The sequence below is a fragment of the Pleurodeles waltl genome, chromosome 2_2 (genome assembly GCF_031143425.1).
Source record: "Pleurodeles waltl isolate 20211129_DDA chromosome 2_2, aPleWal1.hap1.20221129, whole genome shotgun sequence".
Classification (NCBI taxonomy): domain Eukaryota; kingdom Metazoa; phylum Chordata; class Amphibia; order Caudata; family Salamandridae; genus Pleurodeles; species Pleurodeles waltl.
The window spans coordinates 582,666,942-582,685,883 of NC_090439.1; the positions used below are offsets into that span (position 1 = coordinate 582,666,942).

The 18,942-nt window shown below is 44.2% G+C and overlaps 1 protein-coding gene across 1 annotated transcript in view; it reads right to left on the reverse strand.

Annotated features, from left to right (window-relative positions):
- Positions 1–18,942, reverse strand: part of CCDC178 (coiled-coil domain containing 178) — a 1,079,202-nt gene that overhangs the window by 675,859 nt on the left and 384,401 nt on the right. The window contains exons 13-14 of the mRNA XM_069220096.1: positions 18,683–18,866; positions 15,960–16,022 (exon numbers count right to left, since the gene is read on the reverse strand). Coding sequence (XP_069076197.1) covers positions 15,960–16,022; positions 18,683–18,866 — 247 coding nt within the window. The remainder of the gene's footprint in view (positions 1–15,959; positions 16,023–18,682; positions 18,867–18,942) is intronic.

Here is an 18,942-nt window from a genome sequence, read left to right on the forward strand (position 1 = left end):
TCCGTTCTACTGGAGACCAAAGACCTTTGATCTCCAGGTCCCCCAGATGAGCTCCCCACCCTAGAGTGGAAGCATCCGGTATTACTGTGGTCACCGGTGGAGGTTTCGAGAACGGCCTTCCTTGAGAAAGATTGCCATCCGCAATCCACCATTTTAAATCTGCAGCAGCGTCCCCGGAGATCCTCACTGATCCTTCGAGATCCCCTTTGTGTTGAGGCCACTGCTTCCGGAGGCACCACTGAAGAGCCCTCATGTGCCAGCGAGCGTGTGTGATCAGCAGAATGCAAGAAGCAAACAGACCGAGCAGGCGTAGGACCTTGAGGACCGGAATGACCGCTCCACTTTGGAACATTGGAACCAACGCCTGAATGCCCTAAATCCGCTGAGGCGGAGGAAAGGCGCAATTCAATGTTGTATCCAGTACTGCCCCTAAGAACAGGAGGCGCTGAGAGGGCTCTAGGTGAGATTTGGGTACATTCACTGAAAAACCCAGGTCGAACAACAACTGGGTTGTCGACTGAAGGTGATGCAGCACGAGCTCCGGAGACTTGGCTTTGATCAACCAGTCGTCCAGATAAGGAAAAACTGCTATCCCCTTCCTTCTGAGCTCCGCTGCAACCACCGACATCACCTTTGTGAAGACTCGGGGTGCTGAAGTAAGACCAAATGGGAGGACCGCAAACTGATAATGTGCGACTTGAGTATCGGGATATGAAAGTAAGCATCCTGCAAGTCGACAGACACCACCCAATCACCATCGTTCAGCGCCAAAAGCACCTGAGCTAGGGTCAGCATCTTGAACTTCTCCTGTTTGAGGAACCAATTCAAGATCCTCAGGTCCAGGATTGGCCTCAATCGACCATCCTTCTTGGGGATCAGGAAGTATCTCGAGTAACAACTCTGACCCCTTTCCTGCTCTGGAACCAACTCCACCGCACCCTTTGAAAGGAGGACTTTAACCTCCTGTTCTAGTAACAGGAGGTGTTCTTCTGAACAGTAGGAGGGACGGGGCGGGATGGGGGGCAGAAACTCCCGAAAGGGTAGGGCAAAGCCTTTTCCCACAATGCTGGTAACCCAGGAGTCCGATGTTATGACCTCCCACTTGTGGAGAAAATTCAGTAACCTACCCCCTACAGGAGTGGAGTGAGAAGGAATTGGCGGAAGCCTAAGGCTGCTTCCCATGCTGCACCCCTCCAGAAGATGAGGAAGAGGCAGAGTGCTGCTGAGTGGCTCCCCTGGTGCGGACCCTACCCCTCCCTCTGAAAGATCTATAGGAGAGAGCAGAGGTGGGTTGCTGGAATTTTCCTCGAAAGGAGGAGGAGGAACCACAACCAAATCCTCGAAACCTCCTAAAAAATCTGGAGGAAGCAGAAGAAGAGGCTTGCAAGCCCAACGACTTGGCAGTGGCCCTACTCTCCTTGAACCTTTCTAAAGCCGAATCCGCCTTGGCGCGAAAAGCTTGTCGCCATCAAAAGGAAGGTCCAAAAGGGTCGATTGTACATCAGAGGAAAAACCAGAGCTATGAAGCCAGGCCTCCTCGTAGCCACAGCAGTACCCATAGCTCTAGCAACAGAGTCAGATGTATCCAACCCAGATTGAATAACCTGGGTTGCTGCTGCCTGAGCATCAGAAAACAGGCTCAATAATTCTTGAGGAACCTCAGTGTGAGTTGACTTAATCTTGTCCATCAGGGCGTAAATGTATCTCCCTAAGATGCACGTAGCATTGGTGGATTTCAAAGCCATGCTACATGACGAGAAAACCTTCTTCGATGACATGTCCATCTTTTTAGAGTCTCTATCCGAGGGCACAGCTGGAAAGGACCCAGGAGCAGATCTAGCTGAGCAAGAAGCCTGAACCACCAGGCTTTCAGGTGTTGGATGCCTGGAAAGAAAGCCTGGGTCAGCCGGTGCAACCCGATATCTCCGAGCCACAGATCTATTCACCGCTGAAGATGACACCGGCTTCTTCCAGACTTCCATAATGGTGTCCAGTAGTGCCTCATTAAAAGGCAAAAGTGGCTCTGCAGTTGTTGAGGCAGGGTGCAACACTTCTGTCAAGATGTTTGGCTTGGTCTCAGACACCGACAAAGGGAGGTCCAAAAAGTCAGCCGCCTTTCTAATGACTGAATGAAAAGTTGCTGCCTCCTCTGTGTACTCCCCAGGAGATGACAAGTCCCATTGAGGAGAGGTGTCCAGACCACGAGCAGTGTCCAAGCCATGGAGACCTTCACAAGAGTCCTCATTCTCCCCTTCCTCCAATGCCTGTCTCCGGTATTCTTGCTCTTCAAGGAGGCGAAGAGCAAGCCTCCTCGAATGCAGTCACTCCTCTATCCTCGGCGTCGACATGGCGTCAGCAGATGTCGAAGCTTGACGCCGATCCTCGGATCCGTCAGACGCCGGATCTAACGGCGCCATGGTTTTCTTCAGCGCCGAATGTAGAGCAGGACGGACTGAAGACTGTTCCAGAGTCGGTGGAGGTCTAGTCGGCGTCGCTGGCTGAGACGTCAAAGCCACAGGAGCCGAAGCCACAGGCGCCGATACCGGCGCTGAGCCCACGTTTCTCAAGGGAAGAAAGGGCATGAAGGGTGCCGGTCGAAGTGGAGCCGGAGCACCCATGTTGAAGGCCAAAGGGCCTGACGGACCAGCAGGTCCACCACCTGGAGCCATCTGTTGGAAGATGGAGAACATCGCATTCAAGAATGCAGTACTATCAGCTCCAGGGGCTGGGAAAGCCGGGTACTGAGGTGCCTCTTTCGAAGGCGACATCGACACCGGTCCCGACGTCTGCATGGACGGAGAAAACACCTGAGGCTGTGGAACCTCGAACACCGAAGGAGGATTAACCGATTACATTGGTGAAGTCGGTGAAGTCGGAGATGGCAACGGCGTTGGCGGCTGGGGGGAGACGGTGGGACTAACTTCCCAAGTCTTTCGACGTCGAGTCGATGGTGACCTCGATCGAGACCTCTCCTTACTCGACCGGCGTCGAGATTCTCGATGACGCCGGGAGTCCCGATGATGCCGATGCGACTTCGGTGAAGACGACTTTCGGTGATGTCTCTTCTCCTTCTTCTTTGACTTCACAAGAAAAAGTTTGGCCTCACGTTCTTTCAAGGCCTTTGGATTCATATGTTGACAAGAATCGCACTTGTCAACGTCGTGGTCGGAACTAAGACACCACAAACAGTCAGAATGTGAATCCGTAACCGACATTTTTCCTCCGCACTCTCAGCAGGGCTTGAATCCTGACTTTCTTTGCGACATTGTAATGTCTCAAAGCAAAAATAGCCACAAAAAAAACACTGTAACCACGTCGAGCAGCAACAGTAGCTCCCTCGAAGATAACCATTTCGAATGGCACGGAAAAAAGGGAACTGACGTCGGCACGTCGGCGAGGACCTCTTATTGCCTGTATGACTTCAGACGGCGTCGCATGGGCAATTGTGACGTCCTCGTCGACGTGCAGAAGCTAGGAAGAAGATTTCCGTCGAATGCTGGCGCAATGGGAGTATTCAATAGGTGAGGAATCCACAGGTAGTTGTATTAATCAGAAGCAGTATTTCCCTATACGGGATCTCAGGATAAACATAGAATTCTAAGGATGTGCTTGCCATTTGGGATGGTCCCTACAGTAGATAACTGTAATACTTGGGGCACAGTATTTGCCGCGCTCTATACAACCGCACACAGTACACCGACACTTGCCAATTTGCCGGAAGTGTTGAAACAAATTTAAGATGAATATGGGGCTGCGCCGGCCCAGGACTTGGGGATGCAACTAAGGGGCAATTTTGCCACAGTAACCTCAATTATTTTATGTAAACTTAAAGGCGAAGCAGTCGCACTAGCAGTGCGCATGCGGCTCTGTGACATTCCTCAACAGGAACGTGAGCTGCCTAAGATTATCGCAGAGACCTACTCTAGCATTGGTCAAGATAGTTTAGGGGCCGAACCAACTAAACCACAATTTCAGGGCAAATCTAATAAAGATTTTTCCAGCAAGCTCCTGAGGGTAATAAGAAATGCTGGGATAAAAAACAACAAACTCCTAAAAAAGAGAGGGTAGAATCTCCACGTATGGATACCCCACAGAATAGATATAGGGGGTGATTCTATGCTTGGCGGGCGGCATGGGCACTGCAGGGGCCCCGAAGGGGCCCCACGACACCTGTTACCGCCAGCCTGGTTCTGGCGGTCAAAACCGCCAGAACCAGGCTGGCGGGAAGGGGGTCAGAATCCCCATGGCGGCGCTGCCTGCAGCGCCGCCATGGAGGATTCTGCAGCCCAGGGGAAAACCGGCGGGAAACCGCCGGTTTCCCTTTTCTGACCGCGGCTTTACCGCCGCGGTCAGAATGGGCCTGGATGCACCGCCAGCCTGTTGGCGGTGCATCCGCGGTCCCCTACCCTGGCGGTCTCGGACCGCCAGGGTAGGAATGACCCCCATAATCTCAGAAAGAGAGATAATATAAAAACGCCTGATAAATATCAATATACTGATACGCAAATCTCGTTCCTTTCAGGACTCATCGGAAAAACGAAATGAGAGAGGCGGGCGATCAGAGCGAAGATCAGAGTATGTGAAACCGAGACAGGAATCACAATGCTCATCGGAGGTTTCTGTTAAAAAGGAACAGAAACCTGCCCAACAAGAACCCCAATTCAAAAAGAAAAAGGTGGCAGCAGTCGCAGTCCAACATGTCACTCAGGAAGAGGGTCCTCTTGAAAAACAGGAAGTGGGCACTAGCGCGGCAGAGGTCACAATAGTTCGCCGGAGTCTTCTAGAGCATATGGAGGTGAAAGCAACTGATGACTTTATACAAGTAGAAACTGCGGACATGCGTGTCTCCACGCCTGATAGGGTGTATAAAGTAACGCTACAGTTAGAAGGAGACATGGATCGCATAATAGACGCAATATTTTGGGATCGCGTAGTAAACATTTATGAGGTTTTGTTGGCCAAACAAGATTGGCCACCTGAATTTGTCCGTACCTGCCCATATCGAGAAGACGTTATTAAACATTCTTTCTCGCCCCTCGTTCCAGAGGAACTCGCTGAATCCTATGCCATTGATTGGGCTTTGGCACAGGCACCTGCGTTATACCGCAATCACGTAGGATGGGATAAAGAATCCCCCTACCATGTAATTCCTATTAAAAGTCAACCACAACCTCAGTATCCAATAAAACATGATGCAAAAGCATCTGTGAGGGAAATACTCTCACAATTAGAGTACCAGGGCGTAATTGAACCCTGTGTCTCACCAATGAATAATCCATTACTCCCAGTAGCTAAACCAGACCATTCATACAGAATAGTCTTAGACTACAGACACTTAAACAGTCATACACGCACATATGCTATACAAAAAACACACAGCACAGCACTAATAAACAATATAGAGCGTAAAAAATATAAAACAACACTGGATATTTCCATTGGTTTCTTCTGCCAGAATATAGCGCCTGAGAGTAGAGACTTAACAAGTTTCAGTGCACTAGGCTCCCAGAAAAAATTATGTTGTTTACCTCAGGGGTATAAGAACAGCCCAGGACTGTTTGCTGCTCGTGTTACTGCAATTTTGCATGAGATTGACCCTGAAGCATTGTCCTATGTAGATGATATTTATCTTACGGATGATGAATTGCTACAACATTTAAGACGGGTAGCCCACATTGTTGTTGGATTTGCTGAATTTGGCTACAAATTCAACTTCAAAAGAACAAAAATTGCCTTCCTCAGTGTCCTGTTCCTGGGATATGAGCTATCAAGGGAAGGAAAGAGCCTAAAGCGGCAATTCTTAGAAAAATGCGCACAACTACAACCTCCAAATACGATTTCCTAAATTTTGGCAGAACTTACATTCAGATTATGCTTCACGTATAAAACCTTTATATGATTTGATATGTCCTGATTTTTCAAGTACATTTTGGACAATTGAACATACAGGCATTCTTAGAGAACTGCAGACAGACATGCCTGCAGCACAACATCTACACACAAGGGACAACAAAACACACTTGGTCATCAGAGTAATTGCTGGTGCCATCGGTTTCACCTATGTGACATTTCATGAAGGTGAAACAGTCCTGATTGCTTACAAATCACATTTATACTCAGCAGCAGAACAACGCTTTGCTCCCACTGAGAAAATCCTCACTGCTGTACAAATGGCTGTCATTAAAGAAAGACCTCTAGCCCAAGGCAAATGCATTATTGTCATTTCTCCAATCCCAGCCCTAGAGGCTGTTACAAAAGCCAGCATTCCAAATGCAAAAGCATTACATACACGCTGGATACAATGGTCCGCGTCTTTGACAGCCACTGATGTAGACTACATTTTTGACCCAAAATTACAAACTCAAGAATTTTTGCAGTATGAACTACAATACGCAGTTCCAGCAGACAAGCTGCCTATCAAACAATATCTTAGAGTCATGTATACTGATGGCTCTGCACAACCTGCAATTGGCACAAAGCACCAATATTCTGCTGCTTGCGCTGTCATAGGCAGCTATATGGAGGACAATACATTTTGTCCCCTACATACATTTCCGCAAACCCTAGGGGGGTTGCACAGCACAACTGGCAGAGCTAAAAGCTCTTTTGATGGCACTGGAGCATACGGATCTTGCACAGCCAACGCTGATTGTTTGTGATTCGTACTATTGTGTCCAGTCCTTCAATGCATACCTGTACTACTGGCGCCAGAATGGGTTCAGAGATTCTAAAGGCAACACCATTAAAACCAGAGTTCTGTGGGGAAAAGTAGCAGATCTATAAGAGACGCTACCAAATGTCCATGTTGTACACACACTTGGACACCAGCGCGTTGGAATACACCTTGCTGGGAATGCATTGGCTGATGAAGCCGCAAAGTCAGCAGTGGCTGGGGTTGCTGTTGCTGCAGTAACTCGTTTGAGTTCAAAACCGGACATATGGGCTGCCGTGACAGCTATGGCGGATGGTACGCCCTATCCAAAAGGATTTCCTGACAAATATTCCTTCCGAATGGGAGGTATGCTGAACGCTGAGGTTAAGATACCAGGCGTAGGGGTATGAAATATTCCCAACAGAGATATAAGATCACAATTACTTAAAGCAGCGCATGAAGGGGTGGCATCTGCCCATGCTGGTGTGGCAGCTACAATTTCAATCTTACAAGCCCGCTATTGGTGGCCAGGCCTCAAATAAAGAGACCAAGCAGTATGTCCTTTGCTGTGACATCTGCCAACAAATCAAAGTTTTCACTGCCAAACGCCCGCTGCAGACACCCCTCTTGATTTCAAATAAACCATTACAATGTGTGTACTTGGACCATTGCGGTCCCCTAACACCTGATAGTGCATACAAGTATATATTAGTTGCTGTTGATTCTTGCTCCAGATTTTTATGGGTGTGGCCACAATGCTCGGCTGACGCTTGGACTGTTATTAAAGATTGGCGGGTCTTTATCGGTACATATGCAGTTGTGGCTTTCCACTCGGACCAGGGCCCTACTTTCGCCTCAAGGGCATTCAGGGACTCCGTGGCTTCGTTGGGGGTCCAACTCCAGTACTTGTCTCCATTTCATCCCAAGGGAAATAGTGTAGTGGAGCCATTAAACCGTGATTTAAAGCAATCCTTAACAGCCAGAGTCTTAGGTTTGGGTCGTAGTTGGCTTAATCACTTGTATGGCGTTCAGAGAGCACTTAACAATCTGCCTAGAAGGTCCCTGGGGGGTCGTACTTCATATGAGTGCCTGTTCGGAACTCAAATGTATGTTCCAGATCTTGATGGTCCTGGCGTGGAGGCAGCAGAAACACCTTTTGACATAAATTAACGTGTCACTGTCTTACAGGAATTGCAACAGTTCTGTGATGATAATTCTTCTATCAGTGCTGCCTCTACAGGAATCAAGGATGTACCTGTAACGCCTACCGGCTGGATTTCTAGAATCAGGGATCTAGTACGTGAAAAGGTTGCTGTGAAAAATTGATTTGGTCCTTCTTATCGAGCACCAGTCCCAGTCTAGGGGATACACAGTACCAGAACTGTAATTCTACTGCTGTTGGCAGGTGCCAAAGAAAACCGTTTTGTCTCTATCGACAATGTCAAACTACACCATGTGGCCGATCCTGCACAGCAGACCAAGAGAAACAACCAGTAGTTCCCGAATCCCTCTCACTACTGGTCAAGAAGTCCCTCTACAAGTTGTAAGCAACAACACTGACACCTCTCCGAGCTTGGGGATGGTGGAAAATTATCTTGCATTGGTTCCACTAACATCAAACAATACAGAAATGATTGATCGATTCGATACAACTTCAACACAAACGGATGGTGCTATTTATTCTGTGCCACCACGAGAAACGCCAACTCCACCAATGAACACAACTCCAGCTTTTGCACGAACTGCTTCTGGATATTTTGCCGACATCAATGATGACGTCTCAGGCTCATTCGTCTCTTCAACACCTGAACTGTCAAAAACACGTAAGCTAATGAACAGGCTTAAAATAACATATTTTATTTTTCGATGGAACTATCTTTGGATTTCCTTGATTGTACTAGCTTTCCTACTTTGGATTGGTTTTGTTATCACTTTCTTTTTTATTAATACATGGTCATTTTCTTCCTGAAAAATCAACAGTTGAACTGGTGGATGAGGTCCTAAAACCACATTTTTCATTACACAAGGTCTGAAGAGACTTATCTTTTGTGAACATTTCCGCAATACCAATTCCTGATGGGATTGTTTGGGATAAAGTAATATTTGATATATACAGTCCCACAGAAGTTATTCAAATACCATATGTGTTCAAACTATCAATGAATGATATTATAATAACAGGCATTGTTTCTGATGATTGGGATGTGAAAACAGTTGATTCTATGATGACTGAATTGCAGTATTATACTGTACTTGAAAACAAAGATGTTTTTCAATCTAAGAAAATAATGGTGATATGTTTTGCTATAATTATTATGGGCACCATTTTATACATAGAGCGAGCAGCCCCAAAACAGTTTTTAATTATACACAATGGGAACATTGTCCGACTCCACCACAAGGGAGTTCCAAAACATATTCTGAAAAGTTTACATATTTTTCTGGGCACAATGTAAAAAATGCTGAGTTATATTATTTTAAATTGCCACCTACTAAAGATGTACATATACTATTGACGAATACGAAATTTATATATTCGGAATCCTTTGTTTCCCTGTTGTCTATAGGAGGCTATGAATATTGGCTGAAGTCGATTGATCTGAAAAGTGTATGGGGAATTAGACATTGGCAAATAAGGGGGAAGGAAGCTTTATTCAGAGCATGCCTGATACCTGTACAAATGATATTCCTAAATGAAACAGTACAACAGACAAGTTGTTTAGGCTTAGCAAAGATTAAGGAATTAAACACGCACAGTATACCTGCCCCTGCATAGTTTTATAAATGGCAAAAATATACAAATGCAACTGAAGATCAGCTCGACGAATGGGTCCAGAATGGTACATTTAATGTTTCACTGTCATGTCCTGGCGGGTGGTTATTGTGGCCAGTAGATACCAATGGATGTCACCAACGTTTTATTAACTCCTCAGGAGGTTTTAGAACTAATGGGCCGGACCCTCGCTATATATCATCCAAACATGGGGGTATAGTTACAACATACAGTGTTGGGAAACAATGCCAGCAATGGTTAAGAACTTCCTCAATATATGCGGATAGAGAACACCTCAGTCTCTTGCCTAAAAATACTGATTTACAGGATTTCCTGTTAGGCCCCAGAAAACACAGCAGAAAGCATTTCTTATATGAAGTATTTAATGAAATTTGGAAGCTTTCCCAACAAGAAGCAGCTGCACGGTTAAGGCAAATAGACCAGGATTTTTTTTTTAAAAGCATTAGCTTTTGTGGATAATGGGATTAATACCCTGTTCGACCGAATATACACGTTAAATAACATTGTCTCTTCTGCTATAAACATTATACAAACAGATATGTCTTCTTTACACCATGGACAGAGTCAGCTAAGGTCCATTATGCAGTTAGGTTGAACACTTCAAACATTGAAGGCGGGTTGCGTTCCCTGGCAGCATGTCAGCACATGGGAAATATTTTCTTCCTTTAATTTAATGTGACAATAACAACTAATGGCTAAGAAAGAAGCAACTTATGTCATGCTAAACTTTGAAGAATTAGAAACGTTGCCTTTTACTGTGGCTGAAATACCATCTGCTGAGTGGCTAATACACAGGGTCGTCAATCTGCCTATTTCTACACTTCAATTCACCTCCTGTTTAAAACACATTCCGGTAGGCAGATATGAAAGGCTGGGAGATAGTTACATCCATGAGGTGTGGGTGCTTCCCTTCTCATACTAATGTCTCAATGGGATGAAAGAAGTCTTTCTTAGTGGTAGTGAATGTGAAACTTCAGTCAGCCATTCAAAGGTTTTTAAACATCTGTCCTTGCATGGGGCGTGTAACGCGTCTGCAGAGAACTTGGCTTGTTATCTGAAGGGAGTTCCATTCCCCTTGATTAGACCTACACTCCAGGTGCTTTCAAACGACAGCTATATCCTCTTCAATGGTGAAGACCGTTGTGGGATGCAAGCCGGAATTGTTTATGCAGTTTCGGTCTCTAAGGTCGTTACATGCTGCAGGAACGTACTTTTTCTCCCCACTAAGATCAAAGAAGTAGCTGACATTTGGCCTCATATTGCTACTTCAAATGTGAATTTTCACAAGTTGAGCAGACTCCAGGCTTTATTGTTTCAAAAGCATGTGGCTCTTACATCTGCACGTGAGACCTACGCACTTCAAGTGGCAAGGTCGTCAGCAGAAATACAGTCCCTTTTAAGTACAAACTTTCCGAGACACTTTGGTGAACTCATGGGATGGATATTTAATGCATCCAGTACAACTGGAATCATACATTTCTTTAAGGCTGTTGGTTCTGGTTTCATTCACACCTTCTCCTCCATATTGGGTTTAAAACCATCAGCCATCCACTCAATTTTTTCTAGTATTTTCGGGGGATTTCCAATAACTTTGGCTGTATTAGCTGGCCTTCTGCTGTTGCTATTTCTTATGCGCAATGGCTGTCCCGCTGCAACAAGGAGGAATGGACCGCTCCCATCAGCACAGCTGTGTCATGAACGCATGATGCAGTATTTTGGAGCAACACTCCTGGAGCAATTGGAATGTGGCTGGTCTCTGTCATTCAGACCGGTTTACATTGTGTGCAGCCCGTGTTTCGGTGCCTCTGGTGTCCTTTCGAACACGCACAGGAAGTCTGTCTTTCTACGCAGCGCTTGCTTTCATTGGACGCTGATCTGTTGATGTGCTTGCTGAGGGCTCATTACTGGACATGCGTGTTGAGGTTGGGTTTGGTACGGGAAGCTACTTATGAGTTATCCTTCCTGGAGGATGTGGCTCTTGACTCATAATTGGTCACAACACGCAATGCCGCCTTGGCTGAGGCTCAGGCTATGGAACACGACTGCTCCTTGATCCTTCTTGGCGATGACTTTCCAACTTTAACATCAGCCGAAGTGGAAGATTTCCTGTCCTCTATGGTCCCGGAATAGATTGGAACTTTTCAAAAATAACTTAACCTTTTCAAATTTGGTTTCATGCCACATGTTCATGTTTTAAATTGTCCTTCTACATGCTCACGTGTCCCTTCGACTTGTCATAATTGACATTGCCTGTCCACATATATCTTAGGTTGAGCTTTTTTGTAGTCATTTTATATGTTCTTAGGCTTTGAACCACCTTCAACCGACAAGGGGAGGGTGTTGTGTAGCCATTTTAGCCATAGCTCCATGCACGTTATTTTAACACACCAGGCCGCTGTGCACCTTAACCTAGATATATTTTATTTGGCTTCATTTTATTATTGTTACAATAGCCACTTTTACAGTCTTGTTTTATTTTCTGTTTATCTAACTGTTTTTGCCTATGCCAGCACTCTGTTCTCAAACAAGACATTCTTGATCACTCTGTGCTTCTTCCAAGGCTATAGCACGGTACATTGCCGGTGAACGTGGTAGAAGTTTAGTCTCCAAAATTCGTAGAAAACACACATCTTCACCTAGGGACATTTTCTCAGAACATCAGCTGTGTTGTTATAAAAACACTTCCTTGTCCCTTGCACGTTAGAGGGAGAGTCCAGCCAGAGAACCACAACTGTATGCTGATTGACGAATCCATCGCTACAGATGCTAACACAGACCGCAGGCCTTTGCTCAGGTATGGGGGATGATGTCTTCCCAGGGGAACCTGAAGGGCAGAATTAGAACTTAACATGTTGTGCTCTATCATAGCCTAGGTAGGAGTTACTCTACTGACCATAGTGACAATATGATAGCGTTACTTTTATGCTTCACTTTTCTAGTCACAATTTTAATATTGTCATGCTGTGTCATCCTGGTTATTGCAATTCACTCTTTGCTATCTAAGATGCAGTTGTTTTATTAAAATCATTATTAAAACCTACACTGCCTCTGTTTATCATTTATATATGAGACTAAATGTAACAGAGAGAAACGGATGAGACCAGAGTGACCATGGCTTCCCTGAGAAACCTAGTATGTCGTGCGCTTGGCTGCCCAGTCATCCCTATCCGTGGGTAGAGATGAGGCACTGCTAGTTAGCCAGAGCAAAACCCAGATTGGAGCGACAGGTGTCACCCACAGTGGGTTAGACTTAGTCTCCCACACCATGGGTGATTCTGCCGCTCAAATCCAGTAGTCTCATTAGAATAATGAGAGCCTACATGACGGGGGCTAGGAGACTGGCCTCAGAGCCTGGTCTGCAGCCTAAGTCCATGGTTGGCGGTGGTTGGATTAACGTATAGTAATAAAAATTACTTTATGTTAAAAAAAACATACATATTCACTGAACAAAACAAAGATTACAGGGATGTTATGGTTAGGGAATAGAATGAAAAAAGCATAGAAATTCCCTTAAGAAACCAAAGGTTACAGGGACATTATAGTTAGGTTCTGAATTTAATCACACAAAACCTGAGAAATTCAGCAGTCAAGTAACTGTAACTCACGACCTAAAGTAACTATAACTCCCACCCACACCATGCACTGCTAATTACCCCAGATACTACAGCACTCATGACAACTTTTATAACATGAACAAAAATAGCAATGAAACATTAGAAGTCAAATTTTTGAGGAACAAACTGCATGGCTGGGACGCGAGTTACAGTTACCTTAGGCTGTGAGTTATAGTTACCTGAAATATCTCTAACTGTAACTGTTGAATTTCTTTGGTTTTGTGTGAGTAAATTCAGAAACTAGCTATAAAATTCCTGTAACCTTTGGTTTCTTAAGTGAGTATATATATATATATATATATATACAGTATATATATATATATATATATATATATATACACACACACGCACACAAACAGAAAAGTAGAACTTTGGGTAGTTCCCAAGTCTAGGTGGAGAGCAGCTCCATTAAGGAGCACCATGAAACACCAGCGACACTCAAGGATTGCTCACCTCAAATGTCTGTTGAGGTGAGCAAATCTAGAGGTTCGCTGGTGTTGCAGAGTACTCCTTAGTGGAGCTACTCTCCACCCAAACTTGGGAACTACCCAAAGTTCTCTTTTCTGTTTTGCATTATTTATGCATCACTGTAACCCTGAAAGGGTGTTGTTGTGACTTATCCTCGGTGCTCCCTTGTGTATGGGCAAAGCTAAACCTCTCTTAAGGGATGTAATGACATCAAAACACGTGTCAGGGGTTGCTTTTGCTCATTCCAGGTTGGCTTAAATGATATTCTACCAGTCGAAAGCTGTAATACTGTGCCTGGAGTGTTGAAAGGCTTTTGTCATTTTACAACTCAGCAAGATGGCACTGGGCCAATCGATGCTTAAAAACTTTGCTAGAAAAACAGACATTTGAGGTGAGCACATCTAGAGTGTTGCTGGTGTTGCAGGGTGCTCCTCACTGGAGCTGCTCTCCACCTAAACTTGGGAACTACCCAGAGCTGTCTTTTCTGTTTTTCATTATTTATGCATCACTCTAACCCTGAAAAGGTGTTGTTTTGAGTTATTCTGGGTGCTTCCTCGCGTCTGGACAAAGCTAAACATCTCTGGAGAGATGTAATGACATTGAAACGTGTCAGGGTTTGCTTTCGTTCATTCCAGGTTGACTTAAATGGTATTTTACCAGTCCTAAACTGTAATTCTGTACCTGGAGTGGTGAATGGCTTTTGTCATTTTACAGCTCTGCAAGGATGGCTCTGGGCCAATCCTATGCTTAAAGATTTTGCTGCACAAATGAAAAAAAGACTGTTGCTTTCTAGCTCGGTGTGGATGCCACTGTGCCAATCCTATGCTTAAAAACTTTGCTAGAAAAACAGGCATTCGAGGTGAGCAAATCTAGAGTGTCGCTGGTGTTGCAGGGTGCTCCTTACTGGAGCTGGTCTCCACCTAAACCTGGAAACTACCCAGAGTTCTCTTTTCTGTTTTGCACAATTTATGCTTCGCTCTCACCACCTCCATAGATTTGTAGTAAAATAGGCACTCACTTGGCATAGTCAGCTGAGATCGAGCATGTCAATTCTGGTGAAGGTCTGTGTAATGGAATAAGTTGTCTTTTCCCATTATAGTTCCTGAATGATGAAATTGTGCTTGTGCCTCGCGTGCTTTCATTGGTTTAGAGTAAATCTGTTCAGCAGTTTTTGAGACGTAACCATGTAAACAAGTTGCCAGATAGGCTTGTAAGGGTTAACATTTTTGTATATCTCTGCTGTTTTAAAACGCAAATCACAAAATTGTTACTCCAGTCAACCATATTCATTTTTTTATCAAATGTAATTGGCTGAAGAAAATCTCAGTTAGCTTTCTAATGGCCCTCTTGGAGCTCCGTATTATTATTTTTTTTTAAATCCCCAGTTTGGTGCTGTGAAAAAAAATATTTCCACAGCCATGGGGTGGAAGAGGCATCATGAGAGTTACCTGATGACATGGAAGTGCTAGGGGGCATCCAGAGCTGTGAAAAAAGAGTCACAAATGTTTTTGAGGTCCAAAAATGTAATTTTGATGAAAATTGTGATTCAGCGGTCACCATTATTTTCAACAGCATTCTTTGCTGAAAATCACAATTTTCATCAAAAGTTTAAAAAAAAAAGAAATATAGTAAAATCCTTTTCCTATTAAAAATACTGCTGCACTCAATACCCAAAAACTGTGTTTGGGAAGCTTTTGCGGTCCACTCCAGGTTGGTCACAAGGTGGGGGAGACCCATCTCTCATACAGTGTTGTCATAAATGATGTCCACGTAGCATGTACCTCCTCTGCCTCATTTTTAGTAGGAGAGTAGCCTTTTGGCAGTCACATCTTCCTCCTCCAGCACTTATGACATATAACTACACTCCTCTAGCTGGTAAACCTAATTCTGAGCTACAGAATCCGTGGGTGACATCAAACTTCCTAGAACAGAAGAACTCCCGTGCATAATCAATGTTCCTCAATGGTGTAAGCCCCACAGATTAAGCCCTCATGACGATGCATTTAAAATAGGGGTTAAAATGTAATGACAAAGCATAGGCTTTTGCCGCTGCGATGCACAGGGGTATAAATGAATGGGCAAAATTAATGGCAAGGGGTGGAAAGGGTGTGTTTTAGAATGCAAAGACATCCTTTTGCCCTTGCATGAAAGACAGTGCCATGCCAAGTGATGGTGAATATAAACATCCTGGACGTACACTAGAGTGGCAAATGATCAAAAGATCTTGCTCTTTAGGATTTAGTACAGGAAACCTTTGTGATAGGTCCCTGTTGTTAAATATATATCCTTAATCCTGTTTCACTAAAACGGAAAACAGCTTCCTAGAATTTGAATGGGGTACAGTACAGCAAACCGCTTCAAACACAGAGAAACCTGTAGATATTGCAGGAAGAAAACTATAAGTAAGTCAATGTGTTGCAAACATAAATACCTCAAGGAGCTGAGTAGCTCTAATTTCATCCGCACTTTGCTTTTTCAGGATATCTGTCAAGTTCTGGAACGAAATGAGAAATGTTCCATAATGAGTAACAAAGTAAGCAAAACCTTGTTTCAAATTAGTTGTAGAGATACATATCTAATCAAAGAATACATGCACAGCCTGGACGTGGCCTGCACCAAAAAATTCTATATGTATAATTGTATTTACGTGCTTGGTTTGTACTGCATGGACCCGTCACCTTGCAGTCACTTTCCTCCTCCTGAGAGATGTTTGTAATATGAACCATCCTCTGCTCTCTATGGGGCTGCCATCATCCTAGAGGCAAGGTGTCCATCAAGTAAGCATTGAAGTATTGCTTAAGTGGGGTCCTGGCTTCGGTTCTAAGAAGGGTCTGGTCACTTTATGGAGGGGTGATGGTTCAGTAGTCCTCTGAGGAATGGTTAATCTGCTGTCCTCTATTGACGGCAGGCAAGAATAGGCAGTATGGGCTGGATCCTCAAATATGGGTTCAAACGTTCACAGTTCCAACACTCAGATTGTTTTTTTCTCAGAATCAGGTCCAGCTGCATATAACCACAATGCCTGATCTAAAACATATATTTTAATGAGATTGCAAGGTTGCAATTCAAAAACGGAAACTCACAGTTTGCCTCAAAACCCCAAGACCACTCTCCGAATGAACTGCTCATCTGATTGCTGACTCACTTTAAATATAAATACTGGCCTGATTGATAATGGATCACTAAGGGCCAGATGTACGTAGCTTTTGTCTTGTTGCAAATGGCCCAATTCACAGGCCATTTGCGACATGAAAAAATCATTGTGGTGTGTACAAACCCTATTTTGCGATTCGGTAATTTATTTACTGAATCACAAAATAGGTTTGCGAGTCGCAATTAGGAAGGGGTGTTCACTTCCTAATTGTGAGTCGCAGTGCGATGTATGATTGTTTTGTGACCGTGAATGCGGTCACAAAACAATCGCAGTTAGCACCAATTTAAATTTGGTGCTGACCCATTTGCAAACGGGAAGGGGTCCCCATAATATCCCTTCACCTTTGTGATTGGTAGTGAAAATCTTTTTTCGGAGCAGGCAGTGGTCCCAGGGACCACTGTCTGCTCCGAAAAAATGTAAAGAAAAGTTTTCATTTTTGTTTTTGAAATGCATTCCGTTTTTTAAGGAAAACGGGCTGCATTAAAAAAACTGCTTAATTTAAAAGCAGTCACAGACATGGTGGTCTCCTGTCCCCAGCAGGCCACATCCCTGTGAGTGCAGCCATTCCCAATGGTGTTGCAAATTGCGACCTGCCTCATGAATATTAAAGAGGTAGGTAATTTGCAACCCCATTGGAAATCGCAAAGAGTGTGAGGTACATTGTTGTACATATGGTTTTGCAACTTGCAATTTGCGACTCAAATGAGTCACAAATTGCGAGTCACAAAACTCTGGGTCATACATCTGGCCCTAAATGTTTAGATATTGGTGGCACATTAGGATTCTCCGTCCTGTTCAGTCTTGTCATCCACATGCCTCCCGTTACACCACAGTTTCAAACTACTTTCTCCATTCAAGAAGGGTAGAATATATTCAGTATTGCCAAGGGTATCTGCTGAGAAAGTGCAAGGCATTTTTATAAAAAAGGTATAAAAGCACAAATATGAACACACCTTGGCAAACCGAAAAGGTCTGGGTTCTCTGCCAGGCTTATATCGTTATTCATGCTTGTTTTGTTTTGTAATTTTTTTCTGTAAAAAAGTATATGGGATGAGCTGCCAGGCCCTCAGCAATATATTAAAAAACATTGGCTAAAAGCAAAATAAGTTTATGGTCTCTAAAGGCACAAAGTTCCATAGTAGTCCCTGACACTGGAGAGAACTAATTTGTGCCCATGTGTGCTCCTTGTGAAATAGCAAAATGGTGTCCCTCAGCCAATGGGGTGAAATTGGCTGGCCCATTGCCCATGCTGTATGCTGCAGAGGACGGAAGAAAAATGAGAATGACACAACAACAGATCAATGAATGAAAAGGACCTACTGAAAGCCCATGTAAGTATATTATAATATCATTTTAGTCAAATCAAAAAGTATAGACTAACGCCAGGGCTAAAAAGTAGCCAGGTTGGTGATATATGTCATTATCAGCTATGTAAAGAATGTGAATATCTGGGTCATGAATTTCCTTGCGAAGTCTGAATCTGTTAAAGTGTTGGCTCATTCAGTGCTACCATCACCACCATTGAAAGGCTGGCGGAATGGAGGCATTGGGGCCCCTGGGGGCCCCTGCACTGCCAATGCACAGCCACATCGCGTATTTCAATGCCCGAATTACGGGCAGTGAAATGCGCGACGGGTGCTGTCGCACCCCAACATTGCCACCGGCTCAATTACGAGCCGGTGTCAATGTTGTGGTGAGTGCTTCGCTGGGCCAGCGGAACACTCCTAATATGGTGGGCAAAAGACCTCCAGTACTGGCGGTATTTTTCCTGCAGCGGCTTTGGCAGGCCTACGAAAGTCATAATGAGGCCCAATATGTGATAACATTACCGACCCTTACACAAAGAATCAGCAGGACACATCAGATGTTTCTTGAAGTCTGTACAGGTACTGATAGTAGGTGGTTTGACATTGAGACCTAACATAACTATAAAGAAAAACAATAGTGCTCTGTCTAGTATGACATGACTCCCTTAAAATAAAATGAATCATAAATATTACTTTCATTCGTGTTTCCTCCCTGGAAGCTTGATCGCCCAGTTCTTCCATTTTGATTTTGGTTGCATCGTGCATGGAACTGACTTCATCAAGGTCTGTGGCAGTTTTCAAATATTGCTCCTCGTTTTTCTTGATGCTTTTCAACATCCGTATACTTTCTGCTTGAATTTTCCCCTTTCTGTCGATGCTGTTACAGAAAAATAATCACAAAAGAACAAACATGTTTTTTAAGGACTATTAGAGAACACAGAGAAAAGACATTG